The sequence below is a fragment of the Hypomesus nipponensis genome, chromosome 7 (genome assembly GCF_054491055.1).
Source record: "Hypomesus nipponensis isolate SF chromosome 7, ASM5449105v1, whole genome shotgun sequence".
In the NCBI taxonomy this organism is placed as follows: domain Eukaryota; kingdom Metazoa; phylum Chordata; class Actinopteri; order Osmeriformes; family Osmeridae; genus Hypomesus; species Hypomesus nipponensis.
This window is the reverse complement of record NC_140367.1, coordinates 3934254-3952785: the sequence shown is the minus strand read 5'-3', so window position 1 is coordinate 3952785 and position 18532 is coordinate 3934254. Positions and strand designations below refer to the sequence as shown.

General features: G+C 50.3%; 1 protein-coding gene across 1 annotated transcript in view; it reads right to left on the bottom strand.

Moving 5' to 3' along the window:
* The window catches only part of dock4b (dedicator of cytokinesis 4b), a 75132-nt gene that overhangs the window by 31406 nt on the left and 25194 nt on the right, over positions 1–18532 (bottom strand). The window contains exons 3-13 of the mRNA XM_084701617.1: positions 17497–17537; positions 17277–17332; positions 16751–16847; positions 15909–16057; positions 15157–15241; positions 11626–11777; positions 6785–6866; positions 6363–6423; positions 6111–6243; positions 5322–5410; positions 361–486 (exon numbers count right to left, since the gene is read on the bottom strand). Of these exons, the coding sequence (XP_084557743.1) occupies positions 361–486; positions 5322–5410; positions 6111–6243; positions 6363–6423; positions 6785–6866; positions 11626–11777; positions 15157–15241; positions 15909–16057; positions 16751–16847; positions 17277–17332; positions 17497–17537 (1071 nt within the window). The remainder of the gene's footprint in view (positions 1–360; positions 487–5321; positions 5411–6110; positions 6244–6362; positions 6424–6784; positions 6867–11625; positions 11778–15156; positions 15242–15908; positions 16058–16750; positions 16848–17276; positions 17333–17496; positions 17538–18532) is intronic.

Genomic DNA, 18532 nt, shown 5'->3' with positions numbered 1-18532 from the left:
GCGTGTGCACACTGACACGGACACACACCCACACGCAGAGTTGCTGTGGAGTGAGAGAAGAGGAGGAAGCAGAGTGTGTAGGGAGTCAGGTGGCTGAGCGGTTAGGGAATCGGGCTAGAAATATGAAGATTGCCAGTTTGATTCCCGGCCGTGCCATATGACGTTGTGTCCTTGGGCTACTTTACCCTACTTGCCTCGGGGGGGAATGTCCCTGTACTTACTGTAAGTCGCTCTGGATAAGAGCGTCTGCTAAATGACTAAATGTAAATGTGTGTGTGTGAGAACAGGACAGCACAACTGTCTAAGGAGGGGGGGAGAGCAGAGAGCATGGTCACGCCCAGAGCTATGGGGGCTGCTTACCTGGCATGATGATGTCAGAGAAGCCCAGTTTCTTGGTGATGGACACGCCCCTGTTGAAGAGCACCTTGTATTCCCTTCTCAGCTGGTCGATGTCCCCGTGGAGCAACTGAAGAGCCACCGACAGGCCTGGGGAAAACACACACACATCATCATCATCACATTGTTGACAGTCTAGTAACAGGGGGAACTATGGGGAATGGGTGACAGTCAGACCTCCAGGGCCCCCCTCCTCCTACACCCCCCAACCCCCTCCCCTCCATACACACACCCCTCCTGCACGTGTGTCCTCCCCTGCTCTTTCATGTGTATGAAGCCTGTGGTAAACACCCACACACACAGCACGGCCACAATAAGGCAGACCACGTTCATGACTATCCTCCCCAGGAACGGCTCAGACAAAAGCTTTATAATATCTTGCTCGCATTGTGGCCCCTCCCAAATTCCGTCCCTTCCTCTGTCAATCCATCACTTCACCTCCCCCTCCCTCCATGTCTTTGTCTCCCCATCCTTCCCTCCCCCTCTCCATCTCCCCCTCTCTCCATCTATCCCCCTCCCTCCATCTCTCCATCTCCCCCTCTCCATCTCCCCCTCCCTCCATCTCTCCCCCTCTCTCCATCTCCCCCTCCCTCCATCTCTCCCCCTCTATCCATCTCCCCCTCTCCATCTCCCCTCTCCATCTCTCCCCCTCTCTCAATCTCTCCACGTCCCCTCCCTGCATGTCCCTGGCTCTCCAGTTAGCCCAGTTTCCCTTGCTCAGTACCAGCAGAGCGAAGCAGCAGCTCCCAGGCTAATTGGCTGCTAATAAGAGCTTCCTGGAGAGGAGCCAGGGCCTCAGTATCCTGGAAAAATCACACACGGCGAGACCTTACAGCGCACACACACATACACACACACACAAACAAAGTCAGTCCCTTACACCCCCCCCCCCCACACAAACACTCACACAGAGAGGCCTCTATCACTCACACTATAACACCATTTTAATTGACCCCCCCCCCCCACACACAATTCAGCTTAATGAATTGAAGAGTGTTCAATTATGCAAGGAGCTCCACACCAATGGCATGCTGGGTATTTAAGAGCAGCCTTCTGAAAGAGGGGGTGCGAGGAGAAGGAGATGACGGCTGACTGCTACACCCACAATAGGAACAGTGCGTTGATTTGTTGAAAGTCTCCGTTTTGGAGAAGGAAACATACTTCTCCTTTACGTGAGCAGAAGTGTGAGAAAAAGCAGAAGAAGATGCAAGAACAGATTTTCTTTCACTAGAAATGATCTACGCACCGTGAGAGAACAGATGGAGAGAGAGAGAAAGAAAGAAAGACAGACAGGGATGGAGGGAGAGGGGCAGAGAGAGAGAGGAAGGAAAAAGAGGAGAGAGATACATCATGAGAGCACAGTAACTGGGTCAAAGGTTTTGCATAATCATGTAAGAACTTTAGGCTATTCGGTAGAGCACAGCGGTATAATTCACAAGCTATCAATACTCATTCTACTTATTAAACTGTACATCATTGTGATGAAAAGAGGCCAACTGCGGGGTAATTCACTGTTATATTCAATAATGCCGACAACGTAGCCCAAGCGCGGCAGTCGGTAGAAGGATCGATCGATGGGATTAGCTGTAGACCAGGCTGCACTCTCTGATTCTCCTCACCGCCCCAAGTAAGACCACACAGACAGGCTGCTGTAGGAATGCAGTCAGGGCAGAAGCACTTATCAGCTCTCTGTTACTCACAGGTGTGTGTGTGTGTGTGAGTTGAGGTGTGTGTGTCTGTGCGTGTGTCTGTGTGTGGGTGTGACCCTGACCATGTGTAGCCGGTGTGTGGTGAAACTCACTCCTCAAGTATGTAACAGGCCACCCGCGTCAACAAATTGCTAGCTTTTCGTTGGCGTAGTTGGTAGTGGTGGCGCTTGGGAAGTCAGAGGTGGTGAGTTCGACTCCTGGTCGGAGCGGACAGTGCTTCTGACGGAACTTGCAAGACCACGTCTGTTACACATGCTTCTGAGCAACATCACCAATAATGAAGTCAGAGTGAAGCAAACCTCTACGTGAATGTCTCCACCACACACCTCTAGTGTCAGATGAGAGAACAATTGATTCCCACTCTTGCCCCTAAATCCACAGAGAGGACTGCATATGGCTGTCGTGTCCCGACAGTATGCGCTACGGAAACTTCTGTTTCATCTTACATAACTGTCCGGTTGCTAATGTGTGCAGAGAGACACTTCCGTCCGTTGTCAAGGCTCCATCTTCTGCTTGGATACCCTCCATCTTATATATCCACATAGAACACAGCCAATCACAGATGGGAACATTCTGGCATCAGAAGCCTGGAGGCGACGAGACGCAGCATCTCCCGCTCCTCCTGCTCCTCATGACCCAACGTCCAACAAAATGACCCTGCCCTCTCGCCCTACGGGCCGACACACACCACCCGGCACCGTGACAACACAACCACAGCCCTCTGGTCGCCACGGTGAAGGACAACGGGATTCACCATGGTGTCCATTTGAGTCACTCTGTCCTTCCGTTGCTCGCCGGCGTCTCAGACGAACGTGGAGGTTGTTGTTGATGGTGTCAGCCGGTCTCAAGTCTCTGTCTCCAGCCTGCTGGTGTGTCTCTCACAGGGCTTGACAGGGGGCTCAGGTCCTTGTCTCCACCCTGCTGGTGTGTCAGGTCTCTGTCTCCAGCCTGCTGGTGTGTCAGGTCTCTGTCTCCAGACTGCTGGTGTGTCAGGTCTCTGTCTCCAGACTGCTGGTGTGTCAGGTCTCTGTCTCCAGACTGCTGGTGTGTCAGGTCTCTGTCTCCAGACTGCTGGTGTGTCAGGTCTCTGTCTCCAGACTGCTGGTGTGTCAGGTCTCTGTCTCCAGCCTGCTGGTGTGTCAGGTCTCTGTCTCCAGACTGCTGGTGTGTCAGGTCTCTGTCTCCAGCCTGCTGGTGTGTCAGGTCTCTGTCTCCAGACTGCTGGTGTGTCAGGTCTCTGTCTCCAGCCTGCTGGTGTGTCAGGTCTCTGTCTCCAGACTGCTGGTGTGTCAGGTCTCTGTCTCCAGCCTGCTGGTGTGTCAGGTCTCTGTCTCCAGACTGCTGGTGTGTCAGGTCTCTGTCTCCAGCCTGCTGGTGTGTCAGGTCTCTGTCTCCAGACTGCTGGTGTGTACGGGTACGGCTGTTGTTGTCGACTAGCTCCGTCACTGCTGCATGCTAAATGACTTTGTGTCAGTCATCGTAATTAGTCATTCACTCTCTCTCTCGCTTTCTCTGTCCCTCTGGAGTTATTATTCAATATTCCTGAGTTGTAGACTTCTCCTGCACCCCCCCCCCCTCATTATTCAATAGCCCCCAGTTGTAGGACTGCAACTCATGCAATTACGTCTCTTTTGAGGGAAGGCTGCAGACTTGCAGATGAGTTTCCTAGATTCTCCTGAAACTCCTTTAATCCTGCTCTCCTATCTCTGCTAAGGACTGAGAGAACAACACAGATATTTCACCCTAATTGGTGTAAACAAGCTTAATGAATGGTGAGAACTGCTCTTTCCTAAAAGAGGAGAACTCTCTTAATAAACAACATATCTACTTTGCACACAAACACACAGACACACAGACACACACACACACACAGACAGACACCCTTCCCAATGCGCTAACATGATGTTCCATTATGTTTATTCAAATCGTCTCCACATCAGTCTGACGTGTTTTCACAGCAAGAACCCGATGTTCTAATCTCCAGCAACCTGTTGCTATGGGAAAGAGCTGAAGGGGGCTTCATATGGAAGACACGGCTATTTATACCAGCCTGGTGCATGCTGGGATGCGTGGACCTCCTAGGGAGGCCTTCATGTACGGAGCTAGGTGCTCTGAAGGGCTTTTACAGCAGTAGAGTGACACGCCTCGCTGGGAAAATTCCTTCAATCCAACTCATGCTGTGATTTTGATGTGTCTTCAGCAAAGTTTGAGTCTTGCAGGAGAAGCGACTCCGGTGTGCCCTTTTGATCCACAGGGCGAGGTGGAGGCCAGAGCGAGATGGAGGCCAGAGTGAGGTGGAGGCCAGAGTGAGGTGGAGGCCAGAGCGAGATGGAGGCCAGAGTGAGGTGGAGGCCAGAGTGAGGTGGAGGCCAGAGCGAGATGGAGGCCAGAGCGAGGTGGAGGCCAGAGCGAGGTGGAGGCCAGAGCGAGATGGAGGCCAGAGCGAGATGGAGGCCAGAGCGAGGTGGAGGCCAGAGCGAGATGGAGGCCAGAGCGAGGTGGAGGCCAGAGCGAGGAAGATGCAAGTGTCTGGGACTTGTTCATCAGGTCCAGGAAACTAAAAGATGGCCTTGATGAAGCCCTCTTTACAGAACAGGACCTCCATTTCCCGTATGGTATGTGTTCAGTTAACTAGCCTCATCTAAAGACTACCCAGCGATTAACAGAAGCAGGGGAGGAGAGGATGAAAGAGTCTGATGACGTAAGTCAGTGGTGGTGAGCGGGGCTGTTGGTGGCGGTGAGGGGGGGGCTGGTGGTGAGCAGGAGGTGTTATGTGGTCACACTAAATATGGCCAAAGTGAAGAGTAGGAGCACATGACAGGAAGAGGCCAGCTGCTTCTCAGAAAATCAATCATGTGACTCATGGACCCAACGAGCGTGCTACGAAGTACTGTGTCGTTCCACTGTATGTCACCCGTGAAAACAGACAGGTTGTAAGAGTCAGAGAGGAGAGGCTGGGCTATGTATCTCACCTGTGTTGGAACTAGACAGGTTGTATGAGTCAGAGAGGAGAGGCTGGGCTATGTATCTCACCTGTGTTGGAACTAGACAGGTTGTAAGAGTCAGAGAGGAGAGGCTGGGCTATGTATCTCACCTGTGTTGGAACTAGACAGGTTGTAAGAGTCAGAGAGGAGAGGCTGGGCTATGTATCTCACCTGTGTTGGAACCAGACAGGTTGTAAGAGTCAGAGAGGAGAGGCTGGGCTATGTATCTCACCTGTGTTGGAACCAGACAGGTTGTATCTTGAGTTGACCTTCCTGATGAGATTCTCATGGATCTGGTACCACTCACTCTCTGTGTTACAGCTGAAACAGAACACACACACACACGTGAGATTTACATCAGGGTCACAAAGCAGTACCTGACATGATACACTGTTCAGTACAATGCCTAGATGTACACAAGACATGAGTACAGTCCTGGTGTGTACACCACTTCCTAGAAGGAAGGATAAAAAACAAACTAAAAAAAACATCTCATGGTTTAACCTCATCATCATATCATTCCAGGGCTTCTATGTATGTTAATCCATGCAGTAACAGCAGAGCCCTTGCACTCTAATCCAGCTAATAGCACCAGAATGTCAGAGTGAGGCTTTTCTGGGCTAAATCTGTCTGCCCATGATCCTGGTGATCTAGGTCAAACCATTACAGGGTCAATAGCATCCGTTTTGGTCCCCTGGGGTCCAGTGAGGCTGGCCTCTGTTTTCGGACAGTGTGGCAGTGAGGCCTGGTCACACAGCTGGCGGTTCACTACGATGCAGTTCAGTCGATTCACTGATGTCAGTGTTTTAAACAGGGCTGGACTGCTTTTCCTATCCTTTTGGTGAACTTGTTTTTCTCACCCCGTAAAATATATATTAGGGGTGGGGCATAATCCCAGGGCAAACCAGCCTACCTCACCTCGGTGACCTCATCAGACAGCGTGTCAGTATACTGGGAGAGACTACATAACGCTCACAGGGGTGGAGGTGCAGCATGTGCTGTGGTCGGTTGAGAGACTCACGCGTAAACCTTGAGCTGGTGGTCATCTTTGGAGTCTGCCGTGAGGAGGTCTGCGATGCTGACCACCGCACAGCCGAATGGTCGCCGGTACTGGACGCTGCAAAGGTTCTTCTTCTCTCCAGCCCCCATGCGGCCTGCAGGACACACACAAGTTACACACACACACACACACACACACACACACACACAGGCTGTCCGTCTTTGAAGACTGAGGACAATCAATCAGACAGAAACATCCAGTTCCTAGTCCCACCTATTCTTATGACGTGGACAACAATGTAGACATCTTTCCTGAGATCACTGCTCCCCAAATCCTGTAGGAGCACATCATAGACAGTATTCACATGTAAATCATCTGTGGGTTAAATACAGTATCAATCAGAAGATAAACTTGTCAGGTTTACACATTTAAACTGTAGGTTAAAAACAGTATCATTTAGTTAACATCACAGACAGATATATACAATTAAAGAATATCAAAGTTTTAAATAGTATGAATCAGAAGACATGACAGACAGACATAATAATTTGTAACAACCGTTACAAACATTTCAGTACATCTGTAAATCTTCAGTAAATCTCTATGTTTTATACAGTAGTAGTTAGAAGACATGATGGACAGGTATAATAACTAGTAGGTTGTGTACAGTAGAGTACAGTGAGTCCAGTACTCACCACAAAGAGAGTGCATTGTCTCTCAGTTTTCTCTGGAGACTTGGGAACGCCACTCTTGTTCAGCCTCACAAAGAATCTTTCACTGCAGGAGGAGAGACGAGGAGAGAGAGAGGCAGAGGGAGGGAGGAGAGAGAGAGAGAGACAGAGGGAGGTAGGAGGAGAGAGAGAGAGGCAGAGGGAGGGAGGAGGAGAGAGAGAGAGACAGAGGGAGGGAGGAGGAGAGAGAGAGACAGAGGGAGGGAGGAGGAGAGAGAGAGGCAGAGGGAGGGAGGAGGAGAGAGAGAGAGACAGAGGGAGGTAGGAGGAGAGAGAGAGAGGCAGAGGGAGGGAGGAGGAGAGAGAGAGAGACAGAGGGAGGGAGGAGGAGAGAGGGTTAGAACAAAGGAACGAGAGAGGGGCGGTGGTGTTAACCGGCTGTACATTGAAGGACAGTGATCAGATGTGTTCATGTGAGGATGACATCTGCAGTAGGGTTACTTAAACCTGAATACAGGAATATAAACACACTGTTGAGAAAGACAGAGGATGTTAAATCAAATCAAATCAAATGTATTTGTATTGCCCTTTTTACACGCAAGCATGTCACAGAGGGCTTCACAAACGCCCATAGAACTGCCCCTCAACCAATCTAAACCCTCAAGGAAGACAAGGAAAAACTCCCAGAAAACCTCCCAACCGGAGAAAAAAATGGAAGAAACCTTGGGAGGAGCAATTCAGAGAGGGATCCCCTCCTCCAGAGACGGTTGGTAAGAGAGAGGAGCAGAACACAAGCTAAACATAGTCAAACAATGTCAATGGGTTTTGAAACACCAAAAATCCATTGTTCGGCTTTATAGACGTTGGATGGGACCTGGAAACTCGCTGTTGGCCATGTTACAGCTTATGTATCATCCATTTCCTACACAACAATCCACATGAATACCTGTGGAAACAACGTTGAAGTTACTAGGAACTGTAGAGCTTTCATTGGTTCTACAAATAGAAAACCCTAATGCTTCCGTCAAATAAACCAACTTCTCTTTTAAACCAACTTGATCCAGCCTTCACACCCTCTTCTCCGGACCAGCTGAAATGTTCATGTGGAAAACATTGAATTCTCTGAGAGAGATACCGGCCCAGATATTACACTGTCAAAAACAAATACAAATGCACAAACAAATAAAAAGTCTGATGGAGAGTAGTTGTGGAGTAAATGTTGTAATCCCTTTGAATATAAGTTACACTGCAGTGGTAGATGATGTAGTGGTAGTTAACAATTATATTATAGGTGGGGATTTTAACATTATGAATAAGGGATGACCATGAAAATATAACCTTCTGCCACCATGCTGTTAAAAATGTTCTATTGCTAGTGAAACATGATTTTGTCATGTACCCCCTAGAATCATATAAATAACCAAGTGCACTGCACGGGAAGTTATGAAATAACTGTATTCATATACTAAACATGGGCTTTCTTACACTGGGTCATCCTGTACATTTCTATTTCAGCAGGGTGTTGTTTGAAGCGTGGAGTTCACATTTCACAGCATCAAATCCTCCATCTAGCCTACTGCACAACTAGCTTTAGATGCTCCCACAAAGTGTAGGGAGAGGAGAGCATCTGCCGGGCACACACACGCACACACACACACACACACACACACACCCACCCAAAGCAGACCCATGCTGAGCTTGGACTGATTCCTCTGTCGAGCAGACTAATCCAGTTAGGTGACTTTCACACTCCCCAGATAAGCAGACAGAAGCCTTGTAATGCACTAGTGCCTGGACAATGGGCCAACTCTCTCCTAACTGCCAATGGTTTAGCTAGCCAGACAGCATTACATTACAACGACACAATAGCCTTCTCGACTCAATGTTTAGCCAACGAGCTACTGATAGCAGTCAATGCCAGTCTCCAATTCTCCTAGACAGACTCGCCCAACTGATCAACATGTTTTAAATCCTTATTCTCTCCATGTTCATACTACTGTGGTGGACATTAGCATGCTGGTACACGACAGTGCCATAGTGCTTTTGGCTCTCCAGGTAGGTTAGCCAATGTGATAAGCACATTTCAATGATAAACCAGCAGAATGCTAACCTGTTTGGCTAGCCTGAGAGATTCCTATGCATTAACCATGAGAGGCACCCATACAGTGAACTGTAATTAACACTGCATTGTTAAGAGCTCTGCCTCCAATTAACACTCGCCCTCACACACACACACACACAAGTTCCAAAGCAAAAGCACATTCAAGTGAACGCGTACACACACACACACAAAGCTGTGAGGTTGTGATCAGGCTGGTTAAGAGTACTGATTCCCCCAGTGGGACCTTATCTCTCTCCATCACCACGGTTATTAACATAACATTAATAGATAGCTCTCACTCTCACCCACTCCCTCCCTGCCTCTTAATATTTCCCCACCTGGTGTCCATGGTAACGTTAACACCAGTCTCCACTAACAGGCAGATGTGCACACGAGTAACAGATGTGTCAACAAAAATGGAGAGATGCACAATGGACGTGTGTAGAAATGGAAGAGTGTGTTAAATAAGGGAGAGAGAGATGTGTGTGGGGGGGGGGTCTTCATTCTAACAGCAGGTCCTCATCCTTCAGCATCCACACTGTCAACACGACAGTGGAACGTGTTTCTACACCATCTGTGACAATCATCCTTAGACTGGCTGTGTGTGTGTGTGCGTGTAATGTGTATGAAAGAGTTATTTGTGGCAGTTCTTGTTATAGCTGACCAGTGTGAGAAGGGAAACCCATTTGTTTCCGTGACGAGAGACGGTCAAGTGTCAGAGCATGCTGTCAGAAATAAGAGAGAGCACTGCCTGTCAGAGACGTATGGATAGGTTGTCATCACAAGCAAGGGTTTGTGGGTGTGAGTGCTGTGTGTTTCTGTGTTTGTGTGTGCAAGTGGGTTATTAAAGCAGAAGGCAGCTGTCAGGTCTTACAGGAGATGGGTGTTGGCAGGGTTTCTCTTCAGGATGGAACAAAACAGCTTTGACCCCAGCCCCCATCCCCCCCCCCCAAGACTAGACTCCAGCCCCAGCCCCTGGCCCCCCTGCCTCAGCCCCCCTGCCCCAGCTCCTGCCACCAGCCACCAGCCGTCAGACCAAGCACCTTGGAGACTGACTGACTGGCTGACTGACTGGCAGCCTGCCAGGGTGAGAGCCACCAGCGCCTGCCTTCCTGGGCCAGGGAAGGAGGGATAAGCTCTGTGAAGGCAGGCCTCCACACACACCCTCAGGCTCCCCAGCTGAGCATCTCCCCTCACAAGCTCCTGGAGAACGCGATTAGTACACATATAACCATAGTATATGGTTATAAATCGAAGCACGGCTATCGTTCAAAGTCACCATGTGGTGGAAACAGTAGAGGGGTTTGAACGACAGTCGTCTGGTTGTCAAGCTGTCACACAGCTGTCTCTGTAGGGAGTTGTGTTTCCTACTGTACATCTAGTAACAACCACAGCTCAGACAGACACTGATGTACACTCGTTAATGACCAATCCGCTGTCTCAGGTGTGCTTCGTATACATTTCAAACAGGAGTTGTTACAAAGAGGTTCCAGTTAGACAGCTAGACTCTCTTCAGTCGGCTGATACTGTTTTACAGAGTCTCAGTAGGAGGATAAATGAAGGTGAGACTCCTGACATTAATGAGCCAGCTTCAAGTCCAAGCATCAGCTCGAGCTAGCATTTATTAACTGTCTCTTACCTCAGAGCTGCGTGTCTGGGAACAGTGCTGGATAGTGAAAGAGAGAGAGAGAGAGAAAAGAGAGACACACAAAGAGAGAGAGACACCCAGACAGAGAAAGAGGCATAAAGAGAAAGGCAAACTTGAAAGAGACCCCAGGAGAGAAAGACAGACAGAGGCAGAAACACAACGCGAGAATGAAAGAAAGAGATTGAGAGAGAAAAAAGTAGCTGATTTTCTCAGTGGGCCCCACCAGTGCCTAGTCAGCCAATCATATTTACACATAGCAGTTCACATAGCAGTTATGTTCAGATACGTCCAGCCCACATCCCAGATCCCATGGTGCTGGTACAGACATAACACCTCTCCTGCAGCCAGCCTGGTACAGACATAACACCTCTCCTGCAGCCAGCCTGGTACAGCGCTGCACGGCCAGGTAAAAATAGCTGCTCTCTCATGTGACATTAGTCATCTGTATGAACAGGAAGAGACGACGCATTGAAATCCAAGGCTGCCTGCTGTTTACATAATCACCTTTTGCAGTTCTCAACACATAGAGCTGTTTCTCTGGTGACAATGTGACCCTGGATCCTTTATCTCCGCTATCTGGCATAATTCCAACCAACTGACATGGAAAAAAAACTCTCCTAAAACCGAGGGAATCTAACCGACAACAAAGGAGACGCATGCATGGTGTTGTTAACAGTCGAGCCATCAAAACAACGGTCCCAGAGTGTCAGTCGAGTGATAACTATGACAGACCCCGTGATGGAAACACTTTCTGGGATCCAGACAATCCTGAAACTCACTCCACTGAAACATTCATCCAATCACTGTCAGCCTAGTTCCTCTATCACGGCCCACCAGGGCCCAGAGCAGGCTACACTTCTGAACGACAATTTCTCTCTCTCTTTCTCTCTCCCACTTTTTTCCATTGGATGAATCAGACTTGTTCACCAGATGAAATGGAATATCTTCTCTTACTCGCGGCACTCTCGAGAAGAAACAACTTTGAGACAAGTTCTCATCTCCGACGTCCAGAGATCAGTGTGTGTGTGTGTGTGTGTGTGTGTGTGTGCGTGCCTCTGCGTGGTGGGAGCGTGGTCAGTCATTCCACCCACGCTCGGTGATTGGCCAGTGTCTCACCTGAGTGGGCGGTTCTCTCGGCTGTCGTAGATGTAGAAGAAGACCTCCAGCTCCTCCCCCAGGTTGGAGCTCAGTAGACTCTTCATGTGGACGAACAGGTGGTGGGTGCTGGCTGGCACCGGAGTCTCCTTCTTACGATGGCGGTGTTCCATCTGAGGAGAGGAACCAGGCAGAACATCGCTAGTGAGAAAATGTCTGTCTACAGACTAGATATTGCAGACTAAGGTAGAAAACTACAGACCCTTAGAAGCATCATTGATTGAGCAACCAACAAGAGGAGGATTTTCAGATGTATTCATACGTATGGTATTTTCTCTGAACACTTTAGAGTCTTCCACAGAAGCCTTGGAAAAGCTATGAATATTATTTTCCCAGAGCTGGGTTGAGTATTCTGCTTAATTCCAGAGTCTGCATGTTCACAGCAAGAATCCTTTTAGCTTCCGAAATCTAATTTGTTTCTGTTAATATACTGCCATTTTTTGTAGCTTCACCAGCGATGGCAAAAGTCCTTCACTCAAGTAGAAGTACAGATACTTATGTAAAGACTGTGGTATATACTTAAATAAAAAGTAGCCATTATTCTACTTATACATGGTTTAGTGTCACACTGGTAACTGGACCTCACATCATATTGATACTTTAATACAAAAATACATTGTAGACACGCAGAGCATTTGCCAGACATCCTGTTTGACACCAATAATTTAAAAAATCTCTTGTCAAACTCCTTTTTTTTTTGTAACCTTATTTTTATTTATTAAATCCAGCCTTTTCCAAATTTATATATATATATATTTAATACAATATTTGAAAAATATGTATTGCCTCATTCTAACAGCAGGTCCAGAATATTAACAGAATATTAATTATATTTATGCTAAAACACACACACACACACACTCACACACACACACACACACACACACACACACACACACACACACACACACACACTAGGAAGGATCACACTCTACAAAATCACAGTCATCCCCCATGTCAAGAAGGGATAAAGGAGACAATGTTCCAACAGCATGGAGTCCTCTGCCTGTATGGCTCTATAGCCGAGGAATCCCGTGTTAACTCCAGAGATTCCTATCTCAGACGCAGGGGAGTGCGGACTCGAGTATTACAGCTGATTAGACCCACATCAGTGAACACATTAGCATGGGGAACAATACCAAAATGGCTGAACCCAACTCATCCTGAGCCTCGGTCTGCTGCATAGACAGGAGTGCTGGCTAAGTGGGCATGCGCACACACACACACACACACACACACACACACCCACACACACGCGCGTGCACTCACACAACCAGATGGCTGCTACTGAAACAGCCCTACGAAACACCACAGCGCCCTCCTCAATATCCCAGCTAATAGGGGAAGGTGGAGGAACGGTAAGCAGGTGGAGGGGTAGGTGGAGGAGGAGGAGAGGAAGATGGAGGGGTGGAGGAAGGTTTTGGGAAAAAGAAGATGACAAATATAGGATTCAAAGACAATAAAACATCAAAGTACATTAAGACGGGGGAAATGATGTGACAAAGAAGATTGATGGCAGAAAGGATTGGAGGAAGGGGTAGAAAAGGGGTGAGAGGGGAAGGGATGGAGGGTTGAAGGATATTTCCATTCTTAAAAGCTGGTCCTTATCTCTGTTGCCCAGGTAACAGTATTAATATCTGGATATCATCCACAGCCTTGTACAAATACACTGTTGATATATCTGCCTGCCTGCCTGCCTGCCTGCCTGCCTGCCTGCCTGCCTGCCTGCCTGCCTGCCTGCCTGCCTGCCTGCCTGCCTGCCTGCCTGCCTGCCTGCCTGCCTGCCTGCCTGCCTGCCTGCCTGCCTGCCTGCCTGCCTGCCTGCCTGCCTGCCTGCCTGCCTGCCTGCCTGCCTGCCTGCCTGCCTGCCTGCCTGCCTGCCTGCCTGCCTGCCTGCCTGCCTGCCTGCCTGCCTGCCTGCCTGCCTGCCTGCCTGCCTGCCTGCCTGCCTGCCTGCCTGCCTGCCTGCCTGCCTGCCTGCCTGCCTGCCTGCCTGCCTGCCTGCCTGCCTGCCTGCCTGCCTGCCTGCCTGCCTGCCTGCCTGCCTGCCTGCCTGCCTGCCTGCCTGCCTGCCTGCCTGCCTGCCTGCCTGCCTGCCTGCCTGCCTGCCTGCCTGCCTGCCTGCCTGCCTGCCTGCCTGCCTGCCTGCCTGCCTGCCTGCCTGCCTGCCTGCCTGCCTGCCTGCCTGCCTGCCTGCCTGCCTGCCTGCCTGCCTGCCTGCCTGCCTGCCTGCCTGCCTGCCTGCCTGCCTGCCTGCCTGCCTGCCTGCCTGCCTGCCTGCCTGCCTGCCTGCCTGCCTGCCTGCCTGCCTGCCTGCCTGCCTGCCTGCCTGCCTGCCTGCCTGCCTGCCTGCCTGCCTGCCTGCCTGCCTGCCTGCCTGCCTGCCTGCCTGCCTGCCTGCCTGCCTGCCTGCCTGCCTGCCTGCCTGCCTGCCTGCCTGCCTGCCTGCCTGCCTGCCTGCCTGCCTGCCTGCCTGCCTGCCTGCCTGCTGTCTGTCTGTCTGTCTGTCTGTCTGTCTGTCTGTCTGTTGATCTCTCGCTGTCCTCCTCTCTCTCTGCTGGTTTCTCTGTCTGCTTGTCTGTGTGCCTGAGCACAGCAGTGTGTCACACACCCAGAGAAGTCCAGTCATGTGACTCAGAATGTGGGCTGTGGAAGAGGACGGCTTCACTGGGACACTGGCCCTGCTTCAACTCTACTGATATGCTCTCACAATCTGTGTGTGTGTGTGTGCCTTACAAAGTGTTGTGTTATTGTTCAGAGTATGATTCTCTCTGTCTCTCTCTCCCTCTTTCAAATTTCTCCCTCTTTCCATCTTATCCTTACTGTAGGCAGTAGTCATCAAAATACAAAGGGCTGTGGGTTACACAATGGGCTTTGGATTGAGATCAGAGGACAAATGAGTGTGTGTGTCTGTGTGTCTAACTCATCTGGGTTGTAAACAACATGATTTGACCCATCCCATGCCTCCGGGTCCCTCGCTCTGTGATTGTACAGCAGACAGATGAGCCACCTACATCAACACTCACACACACCCCTCTACTATTCAATTAAGCCCCATCGCAACAACCACAGCATACACACAAAGCCTTTTGTTAACAAACATTTCTTTGAGAAACTATTACCGTGTGCGTGCGTGTGTGTGTGTGAGGTAGAGAACGACCTGTCATCTGTGTGGTGCTTCAGGGTGTAATGGAGCTTCCATTGTTTGGACATAAAGGGAATTAAGAGACCAAATGAAAGTAAAACCACTTCCGACTCATCTCTCTTGTCCTCTCCTTTCTTCTCCTCTCCTTTCCTCTCCTCGCCTCCCCTCTCCGCGTCAGGCAGGGAATGTGGTTGCCATGGTAACAGGAGAGGCTCCGAGAGAGGAGGAGGTTGCGCGATGGGAATGATGGGAGAGAGATTCTACTGCGGCCGATTCTCTCCGGTGTTTGTGTTTGTGTATGTTTGTGTGTGTGTGTGTGTTTGTGTGTCCTCTGTATGGACACTCACCAGTTTGTAGAGCTCGGTGACGCTGAGTTCATCTGGGTCCACCATGCTAAACTCTCTCCTGGGGACCAGGTCCAGACCCAACTGCCTGTGACACACACACACACACACACACGTTGCATCAGTGTGTCCCCACATCGCTGTCAGTTCTCCGGGTCATCATATGACAGCCCATCTCAGAGGCTGGTGAGGACTGACTGCATCTGAAGGCTGAAGCCTTGTGACAGATGCACCACCAACACAGACTGACTCCCTAGTTGGTAGCAGCGTTCAGGTGAACGCGTCTGAGGAGGCTCTGATCATGTGTCTGTCTAGCAGGGACTGGGTCCAGACAGACAGACAGAGAGACAGGCCGATAGAGAGACAGGCACACAGATAGAGAGACAGGCAGAGAGTCAGACCTGGCTACCCATGCATTCTCTGTACAGTGCAGGGAATACTACTACTTACCATCCATCCATGATAGTAGAGAAAGTGAAATGTGTGTGTGTGTGTGCGCTTGTGTACGTTAGTTTGAAAGGGAACCAATATTGCACAGTGTGAGCCTAGGGACAGAGTGACATTAAAATATATAGGAAGGAGACAGGGAGTGGAAACCAAGTGTTTGATGTTAAAAGAGAGAGAGAGAGAGAGAGAGAGAGAGAGAGAGAGCATCTTGGTGTGTGCGTGACAGGGGGACTAAAACAGAGGAGGGTCCTACAGTGCTCTGGGAGGGAGGAGGGGATGTTAGCAGGAGGAGGAACGTCTGCACTCACTCGTTTCCCCAGTCCAGGCGAGCAGTGATGTGCTGCTTGACGTCCCTCATGCGGTCGTGGGTGAGGTGGCCCACCAGGACCTGTCTTCTCAGGTCCAGGATCTCGTTCATCACGTGCCACAGCCTGTGGAAAAGGTCTCCGTCGTTCTTCTGCCAGCGAGGGAGGGGCGGGAGAGAAGGGAGAGAGAGGGAGGGGCGGGAGAGAAGGGAGAAAGAGGGAGGGGTGGGAGAGAAGGGAGAGAGAGGGAGGGGCGGGAGAGAAGGGAGAGAGAGGGAGGGGTGGGAGAGAGAGGGAGGGGCGGGAGAGAAGGGAGAGAGGGGGAGGGGCGGGAGAGAAGGGAGAGAGAGGGAGGGGCGGGAGAGAAGGGAGAGAGGGGGAGGGGCGGGAGAGAAGGGAGAGAGAGAGAACAGAGGAAAAGAGGCAGTTGGGTGAGAGGAGGGTAACGGCAGAATCCAGAAATATATAAGACAGAAGAGGATATGTGTCTGTTTTGGGGGGTGGAGGGAGTGAGCGATGAGAGTGAGAAGAGGACAGAAAAGAGAGAGTATTCTAATATGGATTTGAGGAAATTAGCTTGAGAACCCTGCTGATTTTCCCAAGCAATTTATGCATCTCTGTTTCCCAATATCCACTAGCTGGAGCAGAGTCTACCAGAGAGTTTATTAGAGCACAAACACAATCAATTAAACTGATGAATATGGAGAGAAGAGCGGGGACTGTCTGCTGTTGTTAGAAATACTGCAGGCTGTATAAGCTCTAATCCCCACTGGATCACAAGACTTTCATATTCTAGTATCTTCTCTCAGCTGGAGGGTTGTGTGTGTGTGTGTGTGTGTGTTTACCACGTAGAGCCTCTTCCACATGGCTCCCCAGTCTCTCAAGGTTGATGTCATCTCTGTGATTACGGAGTCCTCTGTTGGAATGACAGTCTCAAACTGCCTGTGGGTCACACACACACACACACACACATCACATCACACGCCAGACTCAGACCACCACAGCAGTGTCTGGTAACAAGTGTTGCCATGGACAGTCACCTGTGAGCCACATTAGTATGGCTGCTGAATGAGTCCATTAACGGGGTGTTTATCCTCATGATAACTGCCTTAGAAAGGCATATTTAATAAGGGGGTGAGACACACCCACACAAGCACTCTCTCTATCGGTGTGTGCATAGTTATTACATTACATTTACATGTAGTCATTTAGCAGACACTCTTATCCAGAGCGACTTACAGTAAGTACAGGGACATTCTCCCCGAGGCAAGTACTCAACGTCATTTTGCACGGCCGGGAATCGAACCGGCAACCTTCTGATTAATAGCCTGACCTTCCTAACCACTCAGCCACCTGAGCCCTGTTACTTACCCTTTGTTCTTGATATGGGCGTCCTTCAGGTGAACATGGCTGCAGGGGAAAATGCCCTGAGGAGGAGACACACCCAGACGAATAGGCCATGTTAAACACACAGACTCATTCCAAACAATAGCTAATTCACTCTGTCTGTTAGTGTGTGGAAAGGATGCATGTAATCAATACACAACACTTGATTGACACTCGTGTGTGTGTGTGTGTGTGTGCACCCTACCTTGGCATTTGGGTTCTTGAGGATAAAGCCTCTGTACCAGCCTGCAGAGACAAAAGAATCCCATTTGATCATGAATGTCAGTGTGGGGCTCAGCCCCACCTCCAGGCCTCTATCTCTCTCTCCAACCCTCAGTCTGTCTCTGGCTAACACCACGCCTTCAATGGGGAGGGGGGAGGGGGGGGCTCAATGAAAAGAATTGATAAAATGACAAAACATAACTGAACAGAGAGAGGGAGAGAAAAGAGAGAGAAAGAGAGAGAGAGAGACATGGAAGATCTGATAAAGTGTCAGTGGAGGGAAGGGGTGCAGACTCAGTCTGCCTCTGGTGAGTCCAGCCCTCCAGACCCCCCCAGCAGAACAGTAAACACACCCTTCTAACAGCCAGCTGGCCTGCCTGATCAGAGGCAGCTAGGTCTGAGCCAGCACCCCCCCCTCTCCCCAGCCAGCCAGCCAGCCAGCCACAGTGTGACATAGGAGGAGTCCAGTATTGTTGGTGGCAGCACTGGCTGATGGGGGGAGTCACCTGTGGCCTGACTCACTACAGGGACCATAGCACCTGTCTGGAAGCTGCTAAAAGACTGTGAGACAAGAAGACAAGGTGAGAATGGTGCAACTGTGTGTGTGTGTGTTTCTATGTGTGTATGTGGCCGGATGTGTGTGTGTGTGGGGGGGGGGGGGGGGGGTTATTTGCTGCCAAAAGCATTTTATGTGAGTGTTATTGCCACACAGACAGGCTCTATTAGCAACCTGCCCCTTCAGAGGAAAAGCATAGCTGTCAGTACCTCTCTATGCTCCCCTTGCTGCCTGCTCCCCTCCCGACTCCTCTCTCCTCTCCCCTCCTCTCACTTCCCTGCTCCTCTCTCTGCTCCTCTCCCCTCTCCCCTCCTCTCACCTCCCTGCTCCCCCTCTCCCCTCCTCTCCCCTCCTCTCCCCTCCTCTCCCCTCCCCTCCTCTCCCCTCCTCTCCCCTCCTCTCCCCTCCTCTCACCTCCCTGCTCCCCTCCTCTCACTTCCCTGCTCCTCTCTCTGCTCCTCTC